Raw genomic sequence first — 23,198 nt, forward strand, 5'->3', positions numbered from 1 at the left:
TAATCAGAGAGGTAGGCTTCAATAAAGCATTCAGATGAGCAGGAACCGGTTTGTCTTGCAATGCCTCACAGAACTATGTGAAATATGAGACCTTTCCTAAGCTGTTGTTACAGAGTTCAAGGGGTGTGAGAACAGGCCGCAGAGAGGAAGATGAATCTATGCAAATTTTATGTAGATATCTTTTGTTAGAATATGACTGAACCATGGAGGAGGAGCACCATCTCAGACCAGTTTAAAAGCCAGAAGATGGGCTGTCCACTTGAGATCTCTCTCTCTTCTTTCTTCACGGACAGAGATGTGGTCAAGGCTGCTTCTGAGCATTCTGTCCTTGAACTGGATTGCCACGGTGTCTTCTGAACTGTAAGAGATCATACATTCTTTTTTTTTATGACAGTATATTTTAATATATTTCCCACTAGTTTATTTCTTCTAGGACACTGCTATATAATGAACTGGATGTTTGAGACCTTGGTTCTGAAATGTGTCTGAAGTGGTAGTAGACGGCATTGAAGGATGATTTGGAATGATGCTCTCCATCATAAAACTCTTAAATCTGATTTGAATGACAGAAACCTAGAACTGGACTAGTTGCAGTCTTAAGTGAATGGGTAAAGTGGGGAGGAGGTTCAAGACTAGACTGTAAGTGACACTAATGATCAGGATTGATATGCATCAGAAGTACAGAGAGAGCAAGTTGTATGAGGAGGTGCTACAGGCCAGATAATGGCTGGTATTAGGGACTATGCTGACTGGCAATCCTAATATTAGTATTAATGTAAGAATGAGTATGAAGTATTAGTATTACACCTGCTGTGCTTATGCAGCACTGTCAATGTCCATGGCTCTATACAAACAGTTTTCAGCCACAATATTCAAAAATAGGCCAACATTAGAGCTTAAATCCATTTCTCAAAAGTTTTAAAGGAAAACACTGAAAGTCAGAGGGGTTTAGGTTTCTCAGATACACTGTTCATTTCAGTCATTTTACTTTCGGTATTTGAATATAGTGCAGTCTGAACTGGGCAAGTCAAAGTAACAATAAAGGCAATATACGCAAGCAAAGCTGTGGGAGGAAAAAAAGAAAAGAAAGGATTAGATTGCTAAGAAAAGATTGTGTGATTCATGTTGTGTTGCTGCACAGCCAACCCATCAATTCTGTCATACATTATTTGAAATGACTAGTTTGGGCAGCAGAGAACCAGCAGCCAACAACAGAACCTTTATCAAATCTGACAAATCTAAAGGAATGTTTTTCAGAGGAAGAATCTGAGGAAGGAAGGCTGCCCTAATTACAGAGAGCAGTATAAGTAAAAAAGCCCAGTAGAAGAAAGAAGCAAAGGAAGCAATGCAGGGAGAGTCATGGCGACAGAATGCAGCATATAGGTTAGATTGAGCATTCTCTGAAATGTTCTGCAGAATGGAAAAGCAAGATGATTTCTTGGTGCGTTATGCTCATCGACTTATCAGATGTCAGTTGTTATCTAGAGGGAAAGATGTCTAGAGAAAAAGAAAAATTTGTTGCAACCATTAGCTAGTATTTTTGTTATTGATTTCAAGAAGAAGCTAAATATTACTCCTCTTTATGGGAGGTTCCAGAGGTTTAAGTATACATATAGGTCATGGGAGGATAAATGCAGGTGTTGTCAGATGCTTGTCAGGTGTTTAGACACTTTAAGTGATTGGAGTTGTGTGAATACCTGGAATGGAAAGCTGCAGTATCATGCTGGGTAAGAGACCGCATATAATGATGCCAGTCCTTCAGCTCATAAAGAACTATGAGGGACAAAATATTATCACCTGTACTTTCTTAGCATATTATTCAAAACTTGTTGAAAGCAACGGAATTCCTTCCAATTACTTGGAATTGGAGTTACTTCCAATCCAAGCAAGATTTGGATTGCATCTTTGTTCACACATGTGGCATTTCTGTGGCATTTGCCCCTCCTGTTTGCTCTGACTTTCCTCCATGACTGAACTTTCTGATCTGGTTTTGCTTTCTTACAGTCAGTATGTACTACTGGTCCCAACAGTAGTGCGGAGCGACTCTCCGCAGACCGCTTGTGTGCAGTTCCACAACCTCAGTGAGCCTCTGTCTCTGAGCATTGTCCTGGAATATGGCAGTATGCGGAATACTCTTTTTGAGAAATCAGTGACAGAGAATGATTTCTTCCAGTGCTGCGAGTTCAAGGTATTTTCTCTTTTGAAACTACTGAAAAGAGTGTAGAAGCTGGAAACACTTCTGAGTGCAACTCTCCTTGTCAGTGTGGGCAGAAGGTGAAGAGTGTGGGCAGGGAATAGGATGAAAAAATATAAGTGCCTGGAAAGGCTGACAATATAGCCAAGAAAGACATATGGGTTCTACGGGGAAGCTGGAGAAAGACTTTCCATCTCCATTCACAGGGAGACTAGGAAAAAGCTTGTGGTTGCTATCACAGGTCCATTCACCCTATGAGACTGTCAGAATTGCCAAGCTGGAGATCCCAGCTAGGACATGTTCATTCTGTTTCCTGTGACTCTGCAAGATCTGTACAGATATGAAAAGCAAGTTCCAAGATTGGGTCTTCCAGAATGTAGCAGGAGAAAACATTTCAGAACTGAGATATATGGTTGGGGCAACCTGCATATGGGCATGAGAGGAAATGCATAGTACAGGTCACAGCTTAATTGGTGACAGATCATGGGACTTCCACAACAGAAATTTCCAGAGACTACCTCACTTTCAAAGATGGATCTTCTTATGACTTTGCATAAGCTATTTATGATTCACTTGACAGTCAGTACCTTACTCAAGAACCCTGAGCAACAGGGGACCTCAATATATGTAATTTACCAGTTTTCCTCATGGGTTTTCTTTCCCTCCAGGTTCCTCCTGCTGCTTCTGACCCCCTAGCATTCATTTCCTTCACTGCCAAAGGCACCACAGTCAATTTAGCTGAGAGAAGATCGGTGGCGATTCAGAATGTGGATAATACTGTCTTCATCCAGACGGACAAACCTGTCTACAAACCAGGGCAAAAAGGTAGTTGAGGAGTTTGAGTCAGCTAGTGAACTGCGAAACTGGTTGCAAGGGTGGGTCTAGAATGACAAAGACTTCCTTTTGTAGAATAAAAGCCCATGGACTGCAACAGCGATGATCCATCCCTCAGATAGTGTATAGTTGTCATCTGAGTTTGGACTCATCAAAAGTCAGTGAAAACTAGAACCAATTCACAAAATCACAACAAATGAGTAGACTTCATGTGCTTTTACTAAGTTCATTACATTTACAGGATCTTGAGTTCTGCCAGGTTTACTGAGGTCAGTCACATAAAAAGTGTCCTTCAAAATACAGAAAATAATATGTTAAGCTTAAAATTAGTAAGTGTGATATAAAAATAAAGGAAGCATGTAATTTCCTGTCAATAGATCTTTCCACTTAATTGCTAATCTAATTCAGAGTGCTGATTCCATCATGATATTTAAATGACAGGACTAGCTAAGATAATCAAATCTCTTCTGGTTCTCTAGGGACTCTTTAGTTTGCCTAAGAGCCTGAGCAAACTTTGTTTCAGTTGTATGTTGAAAGTAACTTAACGCTGCTAAAGAATCCTTTTTTGTCCTGTATCTTTTTCAGTGATGTTTCGTGTGGTCAGTTTGGACACTCAGTTCAGACCTGTTCAGGAGACAGTAAGTATGAGTGATGGTCAAGATTTTTCAAGCACCCTCTTGAGATAGCTGTTCATTAAGACTCTCAATTAGAAGTTGAATAAAAAGGGTCTGGGAAAGGCTTCCTTATGTTTCTGGAGAAATACTATAATTCCTTCACTTCACACTCCATCCTTTCCCTGCCTTTATAGAGGGCAAAGGGTCTGAAAGCACTCCTGGAAATCTCTCACAGCACTCAGATTTTGTAGTCACTTTGCCTGTCCCACATATGTAGAAAAAGACTGGATGTTTTTGTAGGAAAGAGAAATTCACAAACAGGTTATCCTCTTTAAGTTATCTCTGTAAATAAAGACATGACTTGAAATTATTTCCTTGGCCCAGTGTTCTGTAGCCAGAGAAAACAGTTCACAGCCTTCTTTATGTTCTAGTATTTCTCAAGCTCCACAGCTAATTTCTTGGTGTTCTGATTTTTATTTTTTTTCTCCCTTTTTTCCTCCTCCAGTATCCCCGGATCACTGTTGAGGTAAGAGATGCAGTGTGTTGCTTTGGAAGGACTGTGCTTCATTATTCCCCATAGTGTCAGTAGCTGAAGGAGACTCATCCGGAGCACACCATCAAAAGCCAATGAACTTGAGATTGAACAGTGACAGTATTTGTTATCAAACAGTAGAGGAGAAGAAATCAGTACAAATGGAGATGTTAGTTGGAGATGGCATGCTGATGTTGCTGGATTTTTCATTAGAATTCAAATAAGTTTAGTGTAGTATTCCTTTGGCAGGACTAAAGGTGTAGTACTCCCATGGCAGGGAGGTTGGAACTAGATGATCTTAAGGTCCTTTCCAACCCTAACTGTTCTATGATTCTATGACTACAGGAAATGGTCTGGTGAAATAGTGTCATTCTCATACAAGTTACAATAGTAACTCCCTGAAATGTCATGTTCTGCTGGGGAACAGGCTAGCAGTGAACCAGTCTTCTACCACATTTCACATTGCACTTTCTAAAGGAGGCCCTCGTAATATTCCTGTTTTACAGGAGTTGAGGCAGGAAGACTTACGCTAGGGATGCTTCAGATAAGCAACCTGACTCCCAACCAAGTACTATTCCTAGATGATCTGAGATCATCTTGCAGTGTACCTAGTTTCCAGCTAGGGAAATTCAGAGCACATCATGCACTTAGGCAATATGCTAGGATACAAAACTGGAAAGAAGGCAAGAAAACAAGAAAAAGGGTACATCTCTTCCACTCTCCAGGATCCAGAACGGAACAAGATCATCCAGTGGTTGGAGGTCTCATCTAAGCATGGAATTGTCCAGCTCTCCTTTCCACTAATTCCAGAGCCTATTCTGGGATCCTATCACATCACTGTGGAGAAAAAGTCAGGTGAAAAAGAGGACCAGTTCTTCACGGTGGAAGAATATGGTAAGCAAAGGCTGTAAACTGCCCTGCACCAGTGGTGAGGCTTGCTCTGCATAACTCAGGTAGGAGCTGCTTGTGAAAAGTTTAGGTGCTTTGAATTCTCGGCTTGACACAAAATCACTGTGTGACTTTGGGATCCACATCCTATGACTCAGGACTTACACTCCCCATCTGAAAGGAGTAGTCAGGCCTGCCTGTTTTTTGTTGGGGTCATCACCATATGAAAAGCAGTAGGCTAAGATATGCAGAGAAATCTGAAGATGTTATCTGTCAAGCAGATATGTCATGACAGGTACTGGGTTGTTACTTGTGGGGCTGGATAGTCAGTGAAAATGCAAGATGGAAAATAGTGGGTACTTGAGGTGCCAAAGCTCACGTAATGATCTGCTTACTCTCTGGAATAGCCCGTATGAAAAAAGTTGCTAGATTTGTTTTGATCTTACAAGTTTTCTCATCTTATACTGGCAGGTTTTCCTTAGTAGTCCCCAGAGTAGGCTTGGACAACTCCCAGTTGTTTGGGTTTTTCTGTAGGAGCAGTAAAGCACCTTTCCTGTTTACCCTTTAGAGCTCTTTCATGTCTTCCAGTCCCCTGTGTACAGGTTTGTGATAATAAGGCCTTTTCCAGCTATGTAGTCATTATTGCTGGTGACCCAGGACAGAAGATAAGCTGGAAAAAGAGAGTGACAGTGACCTATTTGATTTTATTATTTCACTTAATCTGTTTCCTTTTTCATTCAATGGGGTTTGATTGCATAACTTCTGTTCTTCAGGGCTTAACTGGATTAAGACATCAGCATTACTTCCACCTTTCTTTTGAATAAAATGTAAAGCCAGTTAGTGACTTCTCACAATTCTTACTGTGCCTGCAATTATTATTACTATGATTATTATCCTACAGCCAGCTCCTAGGTAGACTTTTCTTTGAACTTTTTCCTCTCCCTTCTTGATGAAAATGCCTTTGCCAACTGATTCAGGTTTTTTACTGTCTTCCACACATTACACCTGCCTCTGGCATATAACTACTGATCAGTCATATTCACATTGCATTTCCAGTGCTGCCAAAATTTGAAGTGACAACCAGTGTGCCAAAGAGGATTTCTTTCTTTGATGAAGAAATTAGGTTCAATGTTTGTGCTTCGTAAGTATCAGAGCTGAGAACAACACATCTGTGCACAGGAAACGTGGCATAGAGGATGGTGTGCATGCTGGGAAGTAGGGCCTCTGCTGCTGCTGATTCCATGTATGGGTTATGGCAGTTCCTTTAGCTGTGACTTTCATGACATGAAATATAAGTCTCTTCCCACTACACAGCAAAATTAGAACTCAGGGCGTTTATGTGTGTCTGGTAGTTTAAAGATAGCAAGCAGTACATACTTGCTAGCTGTTGTTTTTTATTATTACAGAAAAAGAGAGAAATAGTACCAGGGTGTGTATGTCATTAAGATTGATGGCTGTGATACAGCCAAAGGGCAGGGTGGCATGAGCTAAATGGGAGAATAAGGATCTTTCTGCAATATGTCCTGCTTTGCATAAGGCACTAACAAGAAAAAGCAAGCAGCAGGGAATGAATATCTCAACCTGAATACAGCACCACTTTCCAGCTTCAGACCTTGAAGAATGACTACAGCAAAACAACGGTAAAACAGGCTTTTTTTAACAAGATGCCAGAAACAGCCTAAAAGTACTCAAAGGGAATTCTGCTAGTGCTAACTGGTCCTAATTCCTGCCTGCTCTTCTGTCTTGCTATGGGCACTCCTGAGGGGTTTAGAGTCTGCATTACTCTGCAATCTTTGCAGATTTCATGCTAAGTCCACATGATTGGATTCTTGTGTCTTTTCCTCTCCTAGGTACACTTACAGCCAACCAGTGCAAGGGAATGCCCGAATCAATGTGTGTCAGCAGCACTTTTATAGTCCACGATGTGAGCAAAACCAGAAAGAAACCTGTGAAGCAGTCACTGGACTGGTATGATTCAGGGCAAGGCTTTTCTTCCCAGTCAGCTTTACTACCCAACATGTAGCAGAGTATTTGGTGGCTTCATTCATTTACTGGGGAACACCAGAGAGACAATCTCAGAGGCATGCTTTTTCTCACTGTCTCACAGGCAGTGCTGAAAGACCATGAAAGTAGTTTTTACTGATGACATTATTAGGAGACTTTGATTCTTCCCTCAGGAAGAGTCACTAGAGGAGATGGAAGCTTATGGAAATCTAAATCTGTGGTAATTTCTAAAACACTGGAGCTGTGTTCTTACCAAATCTAACCAGCAGACCTATACTGGGAGTCTCTGAGGACACTTAATGCTAAACTAATGATTAATTTCTGCACTAGATCAAAATGCTCTGATCAGAATCCAGGCATCATGCAAGATGGGTTTAAGAAGGAGCATGAGCATAAGAAAGGAGTAGGGGGAATGAGGAGAGAGGCTTGCAGGTGCAAAGGTAAATGGTATTGAAACGATGTAGGAAGGGAGCCAGTGTAATGTAGGAAGGAAGCAAGTAGAAAGGAAGACCTGAAGAAGATTTGAGCAGAGACAATGATGCTCTTCAGAGACCCACTAATACACAGTCAGAAGTAATTTTCCAAACCTTGATAAAAATGGGGTTTCCCTTTGTGTTCTGTTTCCAGCTGGGGAAGGATGGCTGCCTCAACACTGTAATCTCCATCAAAACGTTCCAGCTCTACCGCAGCTATGCCAGGATGTATACCAGCCTCAATGTAGAAAGCATTGTCACTGAAAATGGGACAGGTAATACCAAGTGAAGGTTGTGAGTAGCTGATTAAAGCTAACAGGTGGTACTTTCTGAGATGAATCTCCCGGATCCTGATCTGTGCAGCAAACAATCACCATTTTCTGCATAGCTCTCCCTCCAGAGCATCACTGCTCCATATAGCTTTTCAAAGAAAACAGTTTTCGGGCCAGTCTGATTTCTGTTTCCTCCCCTTTATACTGTCTGTGTCTCACAGGTATCCAGATGAAAAGCAATGATTATGTTGCAGTCAGCCAAGAAAACGACAGAGTGATGTTTAAGAATATGGATTTCTATTACAAGAGGGGAATTCCTTACTATGGTGAGGTGAGTGCCTGGAAGAACACATTTAAACCAAAACTCCCTGAGGTCCAGCATGATGGTCCCTGTGTTGCCCTATTTATGGATATCTCTTGACTCTATGCTGACAACTTGGCATGATAATGCTGCAGAACAGTGACTGCTGCATAATTCTCCTGCTACATTAGATGCTCCTAGAGAAAATAAGAACATGGTATCATACCTAGACTGTTAGGGTCTCTCTTCTGCCATACTTAGAGAGTGCCTAAAAGGTGGGTAAGTGAAAGGTCAGATGAGCCTTTAACTTTGTCTGCAAGAAACTACTTCAGCAACAGCTATGCCTAAACTGAAGGTAGAATTTTCCCTGTGTTGTATCACACAGTCCCAGGGATGCTTACTTAAAGCAGCAAAGTAAAAGTTGTTGAAGCGTATTCCAACTTCTTAGCAGCGTGCACATGCAGGAAAATCCCAGGCACAGAAAGGAGGAGGAGCTGTACAGCATCATCCTGATATGAGGTTGAGACAAAGGATATTAACGAGTATCTAGGAGGTGCTCCTGAGCTCCACAGGTTACCTGTGGCCGTGAAGTCATCTAATTGCTTTAGGTTTGTTAATCAGTGCTCTCCAGAGAGTATGAATTCTGGAGTCCCTCTGTTTCTCTTTGCTCAGAAAGAGTGAGGATGATAAGAGCTCCATCCACCATCTTTCACTCAATGGTCTTTATCTTATGTGAAGGCCCACAGAACTAATGGTCAGAGAAGAGGAGTATTTATCATTAAAAGAATTTGTTATATGAGATCACATATGTATATAGTTCCTTCTCCCACTGTTACATATAGTTTGTCCTTGCACTGACGGCAATTGCCTGCCTTTGCCTGTCACAGAACTCCTGTTTCTTCAAAGTATTGAAGGAGCATTTGCCTCTTACATACATATGATTCTTGATTTCTTCTCCCTGCAGTTGTCCTCAGTGCTTAAGTGAGTGTCCTTTGGTAAGCGGAGCTTTTCTCATTGTTTTTTTGGTTTGGGTTTGTTTTTTTTCTGAATCCCTTGGGTATTCTTTATGTTCAGATCACTGTGACAGATGTGGATGGCAAACCTATTGCTGGTAGGACTGTGCTGCTGGAGCTCAATGAAGAATATCTAGCCAACTATACCACCAACAAGAACGGCACTGCTGCTTTTTCCATCGACACATCCAACTTCTTTGATCCCAGTTTAAAGCTGAGTGTAAGTACATACAGGTTTCAGTCTAATTCCTGCAAAAAAAAACTTCATTGGAGAGAGGATTTAAAAGCAACCTGGAAAGTGCTGGCAGGATTCTTTCAGATGAAGAAAATAGTCAGTCAGTCTACCAACACCTGAAACTAATATGAGAAAATACCAATGCCTGAGAACTGGCAGATTGCACCCTAGCGATGTTTGGGCTGCAGTGATTTTCAGCAGCCCATTGTTTTTCCTTTGCTCAGAAACAATTTGTGCAGCCCTCTTCCTTCTCTGTGCACTAGAGGACCTTCATCACAGACTGTCATGTCTTTCCCACCCAGCCTGGATGCAGACTCTTTCTCTGCTGCTGCCTGCTTCCCTGCATTTCTGCTGGCAGAGAGGCTCATGCTTGTTGCTACCACATGGTCCTCTCATGTTATCATGCCTTTTTTCTGGTGTGATGGGAACAGCCAAGAAAAAGAGCAGTGCTATTCTAACTCACAATAAGTCCGAGCAGTTTATATGACCTGTCCCAAGCCTGCAAGAATCTGAAAAAAACTCCCTGCTGCAATGTGCATAAAGATGCATAAAGATGTCCAGAAGGTCCCCTGTCCTGGGCTGGTGAGGCACAAATTTTTCACACCAGCTCTTGCTTTTGGCTTAAATGGCCCCAGAAATCAGCTTCCCAACAGAATATTTTAGCAGGAAGATACTTTAGCCTCTAACCTACCTCCTGTTTTTTTATTTCTCATTTTGTTGATTGTTCATATATGATTCCTCTGCATAGGTCAGGCAGGCACTAGATGACTGTGCAGGCTTCTTCAACTGGAGGAATGATAACGAGCCCCAAGCCTTATTCTTTGTCCGGCGTTTCTACTCGCGGACAAACAGCTTTGTGAAAATTGAGCCAGTGAAGGAGAAGCTCAGCTGTGGCCAACAGCAAATGATCAATGTTCAGTATGTCCTGAACAAAGAGAGCTACAGGAATGCTGGGCACACAAACTTCTACTATGTGGTAAGTGCTACCATGACTCCCATCTCTCTTCTTGCTCTGCTGAACACCATAAAAGGCAGAAATCTCCTGACCAAACAATGGTTACAGATCACAGCTTGATTTGATGGCCTTTGAAGCCTCTCAGAACGCTACTCAAAATAAGTGATTTCATGGGGAAAGGGTGAAGGTGCTTTTGATCCTGTCTCATGAGTTTTTTCCTATGCCCAGGTGATGACAAAAGGAAAAATTGTTCTCAGTGGCCAGAAGCAAGTGAACATCACTGGTGGTAAGTTCTAGAGTGCGTTACTTCAGAGCACCTTCCTGAGCCCTAGAGCATTAGTAAGTTTTGTAAGAAGGGATGAAAGCAAAGAACTGCATCTAAATCAGGTATTAGCTCTTAAACTTCATCACCTCTCACCACTGACTGTATTGTTTGCTTTTGCTGCAGCATCTAGCCAGTCTCCTGTATCATGATCAAATTTATCTTGCTAGTTGAAAGATAAAAGCCTTTGTTATGACCAAACAGAAAGAATATAACCTATTTTTTTTTTAATTTCTTGACAAGGAATATTTGCAGGTTCACAATTATTCTGTGACATCCTAATCTTCACCGATTAGAAGTTTAAAACTTTTTAAAGTCAGAAAATAAGATGTATCCCATTTGACACGGATATTTAGCAGTTAAGTGCTTGGAATTCATTGTACTTTCAGAAGTCTTCAAATACCTACAAATGACAATGATCCTACCGATCACAGCAAACTGACCTTCTTTCTTTCATTTTCAGAACCTGGTCTATACCCAGCCCTCAGTAGGTGGCTTAAGTAAACCTCACTCCATATACGGGACTTGTTGTTTAGTACTTGTCATCTCTGGTCTCAAGCTTAATTTCCTGTCCCTATTCTAGTATTTGTCATCCATGTAGATAAAAACTTTGTATTTCTTAGTGTTAAGAGAGCTCTCCCTTAGCTCAGGGGATTGGCCTGTCTTCTCTTGTGTAGGACATTCTAGGTTTGAGATCCTAAGGCAATCATGCACAGATTTTCTTGTCAGATTTCTGCTCAGCTCAGACCCCTCTCTGCAAAGCACTCTACTTCCATTACTTTCCAGTTTGTTTTTATTGTCTTGCTAAGGGCACCTGTTTCTCAGCCACTGCAAGATGAATCTTCCAATATCCAACTTTCCTATTATTTAAAGGTGCTGGTAGGTCTTGAATAAATATATGGCCCTTCCATTAGAAAAAGCTGAGTTTTTCTAATCCCCTTTGTTGGCTTCTCATCCCCTGTTCCGTGTTCCTTCCACAGCTCCCAGAGGTACATTCTCCATCACACTGACTGTCACCGAGAAGCTTGCTCCCAGTGCCAGACTGTTGCTCTACACAGTGCATCCTCATGGGGAGATAGTGGCTGACAGCACTTGGATACAGAGTGATGTATGCTTCAAAAACAAGGTAAAAGTCTTTGCTTTCTTATGAAGGGCTCTATCAAGTGACTCTTTAATATGAGAAGAGTAAGGGAATGACTTCATCAACAGCCCTGCACTCGGGATGGCCTTTAGGAATGGAAAAGGTACAGATGTGCCTGGGAACATGAAGAGCTGTCCCTGGAACTGGCATGTATTCTCAGACTCGGGAAAAAAGTCCTGAGTGGAGTGAGGAGAGGGAGGTGACTGGGATTACAGAGGTTGTGAATTTTCACAGAACAGGGGTTCAGAAGGGCCATCTAGCGGCAGGAGCTTTGCCCCACAGAGAACAGTGTGAGCGGGGTGAAAGGTGAGATTTAGGGCTATATGCCAAGCTGATTCTCCTAATTTCTATGTGATCGCATTGGATTTATTAATTTCCAGCTCCAGCTCGAGTTCTCTGAGAAGCAGGGTCTCCCCGGCTCTAAAGTCGGTCTCCACCTTAAAGCTGCTGCCAACTCCTACTGTGCCCTGCGAGCTGTAGACCAGAGTGTCCTTCTTCTTCAACCTGCACAAGAGTTATCTGCCGAGAGAGTAAGCCACATCCCAAGTCCTGTGTTCTTTTGACCTAGGGACATCCACATTCCCAACCGTTGTGTCTTTGCTGCTGTCCGTATTTTCACTTTTCCCTTGCAAATAGGCATCTCAGTGATTAAAAAAAACTGTCTATGGCAGTTGTATACCTCAAAGACAGAAATTCACAGTGGAACATTTACTTTTGGAAAGCATGGCCATGTAAGACATATCTCAAGAGTATGTCTAATGTAAGTCCTTGAAAGCATAGTTGCATAGTTTCTCCCTGGGGAGTGATTATGTCAAAATTCCATTTTATGACTCAAATAGGCCTTGGGCCCAGAACAAAAGCTGTAGATGTCAGCTAGTTGGACTCCTGCTTCCTGTCTGCATAACTCAGGGACATAACTCTGTGCGTTTTGCTCGTGTTTACCCCACAAAGCAGTTGCCCCTCAGAAGGAGGGTGGTACAGTCCTTCCTATGTATCACCAGCCAAATTGTTTATTCATTTCCAGTTAGGCAACACTAGGCAGAGCCACCATATTGTGCAGGATTGTGCAGGAGCCATCATAAGCTTTGCATATATGTGCTTTTGCACCTGCCTGGGACCTTCCTTGTGTTTACACTATTTGTTCTAACCTGCCAGGTGTACTACCAGCTTCATGTGAGTGATTTATATGGCTATTACTACAATGGGCTCAACCTGGAAGATGACAAGCCAGAGGCGTGTACCCCAATCAAACTCACCTTTTTTGATGGCTTGTACTATGAACCTGTGAATGTCAGTCGCGATGGTGATGCCTACAGGATTTTCAGGGTATGTGCTTTGCGTGGCTTTTTAAGTGGGAGGTATTCCAGAAGAATTCATGCATATTAGCATTCAACTTTCTCAGGTGGTGTTATAACTACTAAGAGAAAGCATCTGATGCCTGGAACTGCCTAAAGTTTCCAAACTCCCAGTTTCTGCCTTCATATCCCTCCCTCTTCAGGAAGCCTGAAAATCAGTACTAGATAGATTCACTGGGATCCTGCCTATGCTTCAGTATGTATTTCCTAAGCACGACCATGGCCTTGGGTCATGATCTCAGGCATTCCTAGTAAATATCTGAGTTTGTGATGTAGGCCACTTGGTTCCTGTTACGCTTGCCTCCACTTTCCACTGGCCCTATAGGCTAAGATCTGACATAAGCCTCATCATTACTGATCTTCACAGAGAGCCAGGTGTCACTGCTCAATAAGAAAGACACAGAGAGTGTAGAGAGAGTTGTGACGTTCAGGTTTGCAAGGGTGGGATGTGAGGAGGGAGGAGAGAGATGAGGTATGATAACCCAGATAGGATGCACTGCTGGCTAGTGACATGACCAATTCCTTCACATGCAGGATATGGGTCTGAAGGTTTTCACCAACTCTGTGCTACGGAAGCCAGTTCTGTGCAATGAAGACAAATCAGATATGGAAGATTATCCTGTCTATTTTGACCATGCCGGTGGTTATGGTTCAGGTAAAAGTAGGTTCATACTACATGTCCAGTCCCAGTCTTCCTGCTCTTCAAAACTGTTGCCTTTATAAGATAGCAACCAGCATGTTGAGGGGGTTTGTTTTGGTTTTTTTTTTTTTTTTGAATTAGTCTGTGTCCCAGTTTGTTTCTAGAAATCTCTTTCTGACAGTTGTTACAGTAGAGTCAATTCTCTGTTACTTAGGAACTCCGAGGTACCTCCGTGCTAAATGACTTCTTGAACATTACAAGCGAGTCCATGGCAAAACTGGAAAGCAAACCTTGGTTCCTAATATCAGACCTGTAGTTTAACTGTATGGGAAAATGTAGTTTTCCAATGGACTGGATATTCAGTTTTAACTACTGAACAGGGTAAAAATGATTGAGTTCTCAGAATAAAGTTTGTAAAGCATTAGAAGTTTTGGTGACAATGCTGGCTACTGTTTTCTACTGAGCTAGTGGTAGAGGGTGGGGAACATGCCTTTCTCACTGGATGATGAGACCCTTCAGTATGAAATGAAGTGAAATGTCTTGTGAAATAGCTAAATTTTCTAGTATTTTCCCATGGGAAAAGGGAGCGGATAAGAAATTGTTTCTTCACATACCCTGTATCTGTTAGAATTCTCCCTTTTTATGGGAAAAAGAATGGGAAAATGCTCAAACAGGATATTTAGTGTTCATTTATGGTGTTAAGCATGCCTGACTGTTAAGCAGTTCAGATTCTTCTGGCGTGACCTTTCTATTATGCTTTAACCATAGACAATATTCTAGATGAGTCAAGGATTCTTTCTGGAGTTAGCACTGTTCGAAAATTCTTCCCTGAGACCTGGATTTGGGATCTGCTTCATACCGAGTAAGTATTTTTATTTTCACTTCTTACAGTGTGGTTTTGAGTTTATACATGTTGCTGAAATGAATGCTGGGCTGAAGCCATGGAACGTATGTCTACTTTGTAGATTCGGGCCTCCTTTTCTAATCTTGATCAATGACTGTTGAGATCCCAACCTTGTACACAGTGTTAAACCTACTTGAAGTGTGAATAACATATGTTCTGTGCGCTTTCCCACATCCTTCTGCTGTGGAGAAAGAATAAGGGCTAAAAGTAAAATAAAACCATTTGTTTTGGAGCAAGCAGGAGCAAAACTTGTTGTGTTTTATCCAATGTTTAATTCAACAGCAAAAACTCAGGTTATTTTGGTTATCTTTCCAGGCTATCACAGCATCTGCAAGAAGAATATCTCCATCTTAACAATACATCCAAGGGCTGTTCTAGAACATTAATCCAAATGTATTGGTTCTAATCTTTATGTTTGGGGATTATTGTATTTAAACAAATTGTATTTCTAAATTTAAAAAACTGAGTGTTCTTCCAAGTGTTTTCAACATGTAGTTCACCAGCACCTTCATCTTTACTTCGAGCTTTATAACTTTTTTAAATATAGAAAGGTATCTTGCAGAAAGCGAGACAAAAACACTTTCAAACTAACTCAAGTAGAGAGCCAATTCTATAATTTGGCTTTAAAATGCCAAAGATCACTTTTTATTCTGTTTTTCTTGTTTCCTTCAGTTCCAGAGGAGAGGCAAATGTCTTTTACACCATTCCTGACACCATCACAGAGTGGAAAGCCAGCGCATTCTGCATGCAGGATGATGCTGGTTTCGGCATCTCTTCACCTGTTTCATTGACAGCGTTCCAACCATTTTTTGTGGGTCTCACCTTGCCATACTCTGTCGTTCGAGGGGAAAAATTTAATTTAATAGCCAATGTCTTCAATTACCTCAACAAATGCATCCAGGTATATCAAGTTCCCTTTTACTTCCTATATGTTTTGTCTATTTCTCAGACAGCCTGGCATTCTCCTGCATAATGCGCCAGAAATGCAGAAACAAGTGTCTAATTTACACTTTAGCCCGATACATTACTCTATCACTCTCTCTCCCTGGACACATGCCTGTGTCATAACCCTAGAAAATGTGGCTGATGATAACTGTGGCTGGTCCACAGAAGATAAGAACTTGATCCTTATCCCTGTATAATTTACTACTTCTTTTTGCTGAAGGGGGAACTGGAATGTGGAGTTTGGGTACTGTGCTATGCAAAACACAATATATGCTAAGTATGTTGCATGTAGCAGTAACTCGTAAAATGACTTGACTAATTGGCACAGACACCTTGGTATACTTCTGGGAAACAGTTACTGATAGTGGGCAGAAAAGAGACAGCTTTGCCGCTTCCTCAGAGAAGTGCCCTGTCCTGTCCTGGTACCACCCCACAGATTCAGATGACAGTTTCTCTAGGAGGTCTCCCTTGCTCTGCAGCCTAGCTTTAGGGGCAGCCTACTTCATTTGCAATCATTCTCCTTCATTCTTTGTCTCAGATCAGTGCCATACTAGCAAAGTCGAGTGACTACAAGGCAGAAATCCTTTCACCAGAGGGCAACACAGCAAAGGTGTGTGCCAATGAAAGAAAAACCTATATTTGGGCAGTTAGCCCCCAAAAACTCGGTAAGTTTGTCTTTTCATCACATTGATAAATCCCTGTTTGATCTTTCTTCTTCTCTTACTCCTACCTTTTAATGAAGTAGCAATAACCCACAAGCAGGCATTTCTGGACAGCTCCATTTATTGCTCCATGAATTTAGTATTGCATCTCTGCTAAAGCTCCCTTAGACACATTGAATGAGCAGTGAATTGTTCTGATGTTTTATCTCTCCTGATTTTTGGTACTTAATTTCCTGTCCATTTTAGGACTAACTCTTCACTTCCCACATTATGTATGAAATACTGGCAGAATTTCATGTGCCCATGATCTTTCAGCTGACATTTTTACACTTAAGCAGCTGTATTCAGTAAGAATAAAATTTGCTTATAATTTTGGATCAGATTCCCAACAGGCAAAGAGGACATTGCTCTTCCCCAATTTTACAGCTGTGTCAATTTAGACTGCCTTCAAGTCAATAGTGTCTTTTTAAAAAGCATTTAGAACAGCATGCATGTGTAAGTAAGTGCCCCAGAAGCTGAAGTACAAAAAGCTTTTAAGTAGCAAAGATTCTTCTCAAAATGAACCACTGAGGGACCTTTTCCTTAAAAGGTAATTTCTAAAATCCTAAAGTCAGTGTGAGTGATTCCCTTCAAACTCACTGGGAAAGATACAAAATTATAGTGGGATGAAAACTGGATATGCAGCGAAATAATATTGCAGAGCTGAAAAAAAAAAGCTGTTGTTTCTCCCTGATAACTCTGATAATGCATTTTTTCCAAGTAAACAGCTTCTTTGGATTTCCAGTTTGCAATGATTGAAAGGGTGAAGTGAGCAACACTTCTACAGCTGCTCACTGCAGGGTTGCTCCTTAGTGCTGCAGCAGCCCTGAGGCTGCTCCTCACTGTTGTCCCTCAGTTAACAAATTCCATCAGAAGGAAAGATGCAGCAGAGCTATAGCTATTGCAACACTGCCCTAGGCCAAAGGAAACTATAACCCTAAGAGAGGTGGAAACTGATAGTACTGTCATTTTTTTTGGCCAGGATCATTCCTATTTGATTCCTCATACTAGGGCCCCAATCTACCACTCCTTGCCAGTAGCAGACAGATGTGGAACCTCCATGAAGTTTGTTTTTACTGAGCTGCCTTCAGAGGGAACACATTTCTCAACAGTTCATCAGCCTAGAAGAGGCAGTGAAAATCAGGGATAGCTGTAGCCATGGAAGATAACTCTTTTCTTGGGTTGGTGGGTGGCTTTCCAGGTGAAGTGAAATTCACGATTACTGCTGAGGCCAAACTGAACACTGGAAGTACGGGAAACAGCACATCCCCAGAAGAGGAGACAATTCGCAGGGACACCCTGATTCAAACTCTGCTTGTTGAGGTACAGTAGGAAATCTGAATGTGCTTTCTGCTCTGTGGGAACTGCAATTCCTATAGCTGTGAATTAGAAGCACTTAGCTAGTGTGAGGAGGCAAGTCAGCTGACGCAGGTGGAGCTGTGTAGGCTGCTTCACATGAAAATAAGAGTGTAAATCACAACAATCAGTGGCATCCACTCTCTTCCTGCCACTGTCTCCTTCCTGGGATCATATGTCAGTATCACCTCACAGATGTCAGCAGAGATGTAGGTAGAAGGGAGGAGATTCGATACCTTACCTAAAAATGCCTTTAGCCTGTGACTCTAGTACTGTAGAGGGGGGTGGAGGGCAGATATAAAAGAACAAAGGTTTATCTTGAGCATCATAAAGCAGAACCCACATAGGATTAGTTGGACAGGGTCCCTCTTATAGGCTGGCAATGTCTATTTTTTAACTGCTTCCTAAGAAGAAAGTTGTTCTGGACAGAATGCTGTGTAAAAGAGAGAGGGAGCCATGGATCAAAAGATATCCTAGCGGAGATGGAGTAGGACTGGGTTCCAGGGGTGCACTGTCTGGATAGCCACATGGGTAGACTGCTTTACACTGCTAAATTGTCATGGCTTCTTAGTGATGTTCTACATTTTTCTTCTCTTCCTGACCAATCACCTGCAATCAAACAGCCTGAAGGCATTAAAAAGGAATTGACTCAGAGCTCCCTCGTCTGTACGAAAGGTAAGGTGAGGTCATTCATTCATTCCAGGCAGTCAGTGGAACTGCTTCACTGTCTTGCAGGCTTTGTCCTACAAAACCAGGCACCCTTCCAGAAGAGGAAAGAGGGTTTCAGGGTCAAGGTGCTGGGCTACAATTCAGGCTTTTCAGACATACCTTACGATGAGTATCTCTGGAAGATACTCATTAGGCAAGTCTCTGCAGCATTTTCTTTACCCAGGCTGCAGATTTTAACAGTCACTGTAGTAATGCTTACAAAGTAGAGAGTTCTAGAAAAAAGATTATTTTAACAAATATTCTTGTTACATTTTCTCATCAGGCACTACAATCTCTGAACCTGTGTTGCTCAGCCTGCCAAGAAACCTAGTGCAGGGATCAGCCAGAGCTTACTTTTCCGTCATTGGTAAGTACTTTAGTACTTAGACTAAAAGCCAAAAGTAAATGGTATTTCCCTAGTGCTGCGCCACCTGTCATCATGTATACACGTGCAAAACTAATGGGAAGTTGAGGAAATACTTGATTTTAGAGGAAATGTTTCCTACTTTGCAATTCGGTCATATCAAAAGAGGACAAAATACTCAAATTACTTCAACTTAATATTGCATTTCAGATTATATTAGCATATCCCGTTCTCTGTAGTAAAACAGTTAATTCAGCTGGAAAAGTAGAAAAGGCAGACTTCTTTGAAAAAATTATTTTGATTTCTTGGAAAGAATACATCAGAACTTTGCTGACTGCCTCGTTTCAAATTTATGCTTTTGCATGGAGAAAAACACATCAGTTGGCAAGTTCCCACAGAACAAGACTTTCAGGTCCCAATCAGCTCTAATAATCACAAGGTCATTATTAAGCCTGACAGTTCTCTTCAGGGACAATTTTATGAGGTTCTGAACTTAGATCGCTTTCCAAATACAGGTTTTTTTCATGCCTTGGTCAGTGTGAGGTGTGCTCATACTGTGCAATACAGCCTCTGTAGCCCATCAGCATCATACCCCACACATTGTTCTCACTTGTACACACAAAATGAGAAGCAGGTTGTAAAAGGCAGGGAAAAATCTAACCCTTCTAAGGGCTCATTGGTGTTTCTCAGAACCCATTCCAGCCAGTATTGGTGTATAATGCTGCGTAAGAAAAAAAATGTTTGAACTGAAATGACTTCTTATATCTTTCATTCTTCAGGAGACATTTTGGGTACAGCCTTGAGGAACATGGAAAACCTTCTCCATATGCCTTATGGTTGTGGAGAACAGAACATGGCTTTGTTCACACCCAACATCTATGCCCTGGATTACCTGAATAAGACTGGGCAGCTGACTGAAGAGATCAGAATCAAGGGTACTGGATATTTATCTACAGGTGAGAAGGTTTCAGGTTCTTCCATTTAATGTTGTGATTGTGTGCATTAAACTCTTCAGGTCTAAATGTTTAACACTCATCTCTGAATTCTAGCACCACATTTACTGCATTGGGGCATGCAGTGACAGCACCCCAAAGAAGCATGTCATACTTCCTGCAGCAAAAGCACCTGGAATTCATAGTAGCTGACATTATTCACCAGACATACATTACTTAGTAGTAAATTAAAAAGTCTCACTGCTTTAGTTGAACGATCAGCAGAACTAGTTCTTTTCTGTGATTAGAAATATGTCTTCTTTATTGTGTTTTTAGGGTACCAAAAACAGCTATCGTACAAACACAGGGATGGATCCTACAGCTCTTTTGGGAAACGAGATAGGGAAGGGAGTGTATGGTAAGTGATGATGCTTTCTATTTCCCAGGATCCTTAGGCTTTGAAAAACGATCAGTATTAAGTTGTTCCTATTTTTAACAGACCAAATGGACAAAGCTCGATTAATTTGGATTCCCTAGTAAAGGAGAGATTAATAAACCAGAGAGAGTGCAACAAGAGGGGAAGATGATTTGGGCTAGAATACATAATGTTGAAGGCGAGGCCGAAGGAACTGGGTTTGTTCACCCTATAGAAGAGGAGAGTAAAGGGAAAATTGGGTAAAACTTTCTGCTACCTAGATGGGGACTGTAGAAAAGAAAGACACACTCTTTTCAGGGGTGCACAGAGTAAGAACAAGAGTTTGTCCTTACTCAAGTTGCAACAGGGAAAACTCCAACTGAGTAGAGGGAAAAAAAAAACCAACATTTTTCCCCAGGAGAAGGGGAAGCACTGAGACAAATGCCCAGAGAGGATGTGGATATCTATCTCTGGAGATTTTCTTAATGTGATCGAAGAAAGAGCTAGGTTAGCTAGCTATTCTATTACTTAAAATTAGAAATTACTATCATGAATCATCAAGCTGTGTCTATACCCTTGTTCTGAAAGAATGGTTTCAAGCACAGTGATAGAGAAACCTCAGGTCAATTTTTAACTATCTTATTTATTTAAACTTACAAAACACTTGTTTCTTTTACCTCAGACACTACAGGGTTCATTTAATGTAATTTTTTTGTGCACATCCAGTTGCTGGTAAACGTTCTTCATCTTGTTCATACCTTACCTGCTTTCTGTTTCTGATTCATCTACAGGCTCACTGCCTTTGTGTACAAGTCATTTGAACAAGCCAAACGCTACATCTACATTGATGACACAGTCCAGTCTCAAGCTTTGATCTGGCTGGCAAGCAAGCAGAAGTCAGATGGCTGCTTTGAAAACACTGGATCACATTTTAACAATGCTCTGAAGGTAACTGAGACTAGTGTAGTCCCACACTTCCAGTCCTGCCATTGGGATTGATCTGGATCATGTCTTCCACGCACAAGCTTATGACCATACCCTTACTCTTTCTAGTACTATTCTCTTGTTTCTATCATATACAAGCAGGGAATGATTCTTCTGTCTGCTATTGACAATGTGATAGAAACAAGTAGAACTGTCTGAGTTAGAAGTCTCAGGTTTTATTTTTACTATTGTGTTATGTGTTCAGCCACAGGCTATAATGCGCTTTATTGCATACGTGCAAAAGCCAGAAAAACACATGAAATAATTTTTGGCTTTATCCTGAGTGAACTTGATCTATCTTGTTCCTGTGCACACAGGGATACAGAAATTACTTCTGATCTCAAATCTAACTGGTATCTGAATTAATTACTATGAATTAATAACTATGAATTAAATAATATTTTATTTCTTTCTGTGCTTATCATTTCTTTGCTTGTTTTTCCTTCAGGGTGGAGAAGAGGGTGAATACTCACTCACAGCCTACGTTGTAGCAGCTTTGCTGGAGGCTGGACACTCTGCTGCGGTAGGTATTTGATGATGTTATGCTCTATTAGTCCAGTCAGCCAGTTGTCAAACAGTGTGCAAGTCATAGTTCTCACATCTGTATTCTTGAGCAATACAAATTGTTCTTGGTAAATACTGATTGTTGGACATTAGGGTCATCTGAGGAAATTTATTTCCAGAACCTGCAGTTGCCATAAGTATTTGACGAGTGTTACAAATCAGTTCCTATGGGTTAATTTGAAAAATCCCTGAGGAATCCAGTTGGTAGTCTATGTAGATGCAAAATCCAGACTGAACTTGCTTACTCCATCGAGAGTCCAGCTCAGGAAAAGAACCAGTGATCTGTTAGTCTGGCCATGCTGCCTCTAAACAAGTAAAGAAAAAAGGCAGTACCGTTAGAAGGGCATTTTCTTATAGGATACACAATGTAAGCCCTTAGATGTAACATGGATCATGTATATTCTTAGCATGAAGGGTCAGTTATGGCAGCTTAAGCAGTGGTGGAAGTATTTAAAGAGAAGCTGAGACACAATTCCAAGTACCTGACAACCCTATTATGTTTTGCATTATCAGCATCCTGTTGTCCAGAATGGCATGAACTGTTTGGAGACTGCATTTAGCAATGGAGTCCACAACCTGTATAACCAGGCCCTCTTTGCCTATGTTTATGGCTTAGCTGATGACGAGAAAAGATACCAATTCTTCCTTGAGAAGCTGGACAAGACAGCTACTAGAGATGGTAAGTACAGGATGGCCATGATACAGGCAATACAGCTTATGGAATGGCCTGTGGTATGATGTAAGCTATCTGAATACAGTTTTCTCACTCATGCTGCTTCCCTCCCATTTCATGCCTGCTCTGCTACTGAATTTATCTCTATGAACTTCTTTGTCTCTCTTTCTTTGCTTCACAAAAGATGGAGTTGTGGCCTGATTTTCTCAGAATTATGAAATATGGGGAAAGACCTCTGGAAGTCTCAGTCCAAGGTGGCAGAAGACTGAATGGTTCCTCCAGTAGCCTCTTCTACACATTGAACAAACCCAGTTCCCTTGGCTGTGTCATGTGCTCCAGTCTGCTACTGCTTTAACATCTGCTGCACTGTCTTCACTTCAACCACTCTTTGACTTATGTAGCCTCCTTTTATTAATTTCTTTTCCATCCCTTTCTGTTTTCAGTCCTGGAACTAAAACTTTTCCAGTTCAGGACACTGATGGCTGAAAAAACTTCAGGGTAAAGACAGGGAGGGAATTGTGTGCCTATCTCCCAAGTGATGCTGTAGTGAATTAACCAGCAAGAGATTTTTTCCATGCTTTATACATCCCACTCTTCTGTTTTCAGGTGCTTCAGTTCACTGGCAGAGAGAAAAGAAGCCACCAGCAGAACATTTACCTGTCTTCTATTCCCGTGCCCCTTCTGCTGAGGTTGAAATGACCAGCTATGTGCTCCTGGCTTTGCTTAATAAAGCAAAACTCACTCCAGAAGATTTATCTTACACTTCTCACATTGTGCACTGGCTTGTCAAACAGCAGAACCCTTATGGTGGTTTCTCTTCCAGCCAGGTAACAACTGGGTGTGGTTGCCCCAGAACTTGTATTGCGTCTCCTTAGCTCT

At 41.4% G+C, this 23,198-nt stretch overlaps 1 protein-coding gene across 1 annotated transcript in view; it reads left to right on the plus strand.

Moving 5' to 3' along the window:
• Window positions 1-210: 210 nt before the first annotated feature.
• The window catches only part of LOC134161338 (ovostatin-like), a 28,469-nt gene continuing 5,481 nt past the window's right edge, over window positions 211-23,198 (plus strand). Inside the window, 30 exon segments of the mRNA XM_062614036.1 lie at window positions 211-276; window positions 278-360; window positions 2,005-2,188; window positions 2,863-3,019; window positions 3,614-3,666; window positions 4,148-4,168; window positions 4,900-5,068; window positions 6,119-6,203; window positions 6,913-7,030; window positions 7,694-7,814; window positions 8,033-8,142; window positions 9,187-9,345; window positions 10,109-10,336; window positions 10,544-10,601; window positions 11,618-11,763; window positions 12,159-12,308; window positions 12,934-13,104; window positions 13,668-13,788; window positions 14,542-14,635; window positions 15,350-15,578; window positions 16,161-16,287; window positions 17,525-17,646; window positions 18,303-18,354; window positions 18,671-18,754; window positions 19,531-19,707; window positions 20,020-20,101; window positions 20,890-21,046; window positions 21,531-21,605; window positions 22,160-22,325; window positions 22,926-23,146. Of these exon segments, the coding sequence (XP_062470020.1) occupies window positions 247-276; window positions 278-360; window positions 2,005-2,188; window positions 2,863-3,019; window positions 3,614-3,666; window positions 4,148-4,168; window positions 4,900-5,068; window positions 6,119-6,203; window positions 6,913-7,030; window positions 7,694-7,814; window positions 8,033-8,142; window positions 9,187-9,345; window positions 10,109-10,336; window positions 10,544-10,601; window positions 11,618-11,763; window positions 12,159-12,308; window positions 12,934-13,104; window positions 13,668-13,788; window positions 14,542-14,635; window positions 15,350-15,578; window positions 16,161-16,287; window positions 17,525-17,646; window positions 18,303-18,354; window positions 18,671-18,754; window positions 19,531-19,707; window positions 20,020-20,101; window positions 20,890-21,046; window positions 21,531-21,605; window positions 22,160-22,325; window positions 22,926-23,146 (3,750 nt within the window). The 5' untranslated portion in view covers window positions 211-246.

This window comes from Pezoporus occidentalis, unplaced genomic scaffold, assembly GCF_034315485.1.
Source record: "Pezoporus occidentalis ecotype Australia unplaced genomic scaffold, CSIRO_AGI_Poc_V1 ctg172, whole genome shotgun sequence".
Taxonomy (NCBI): Eukaryota; Metazoa; Chordata; class Aves; order Psittaciformes; family Psittacidae; genus Pezoporus; species Pezoporus occidentalis.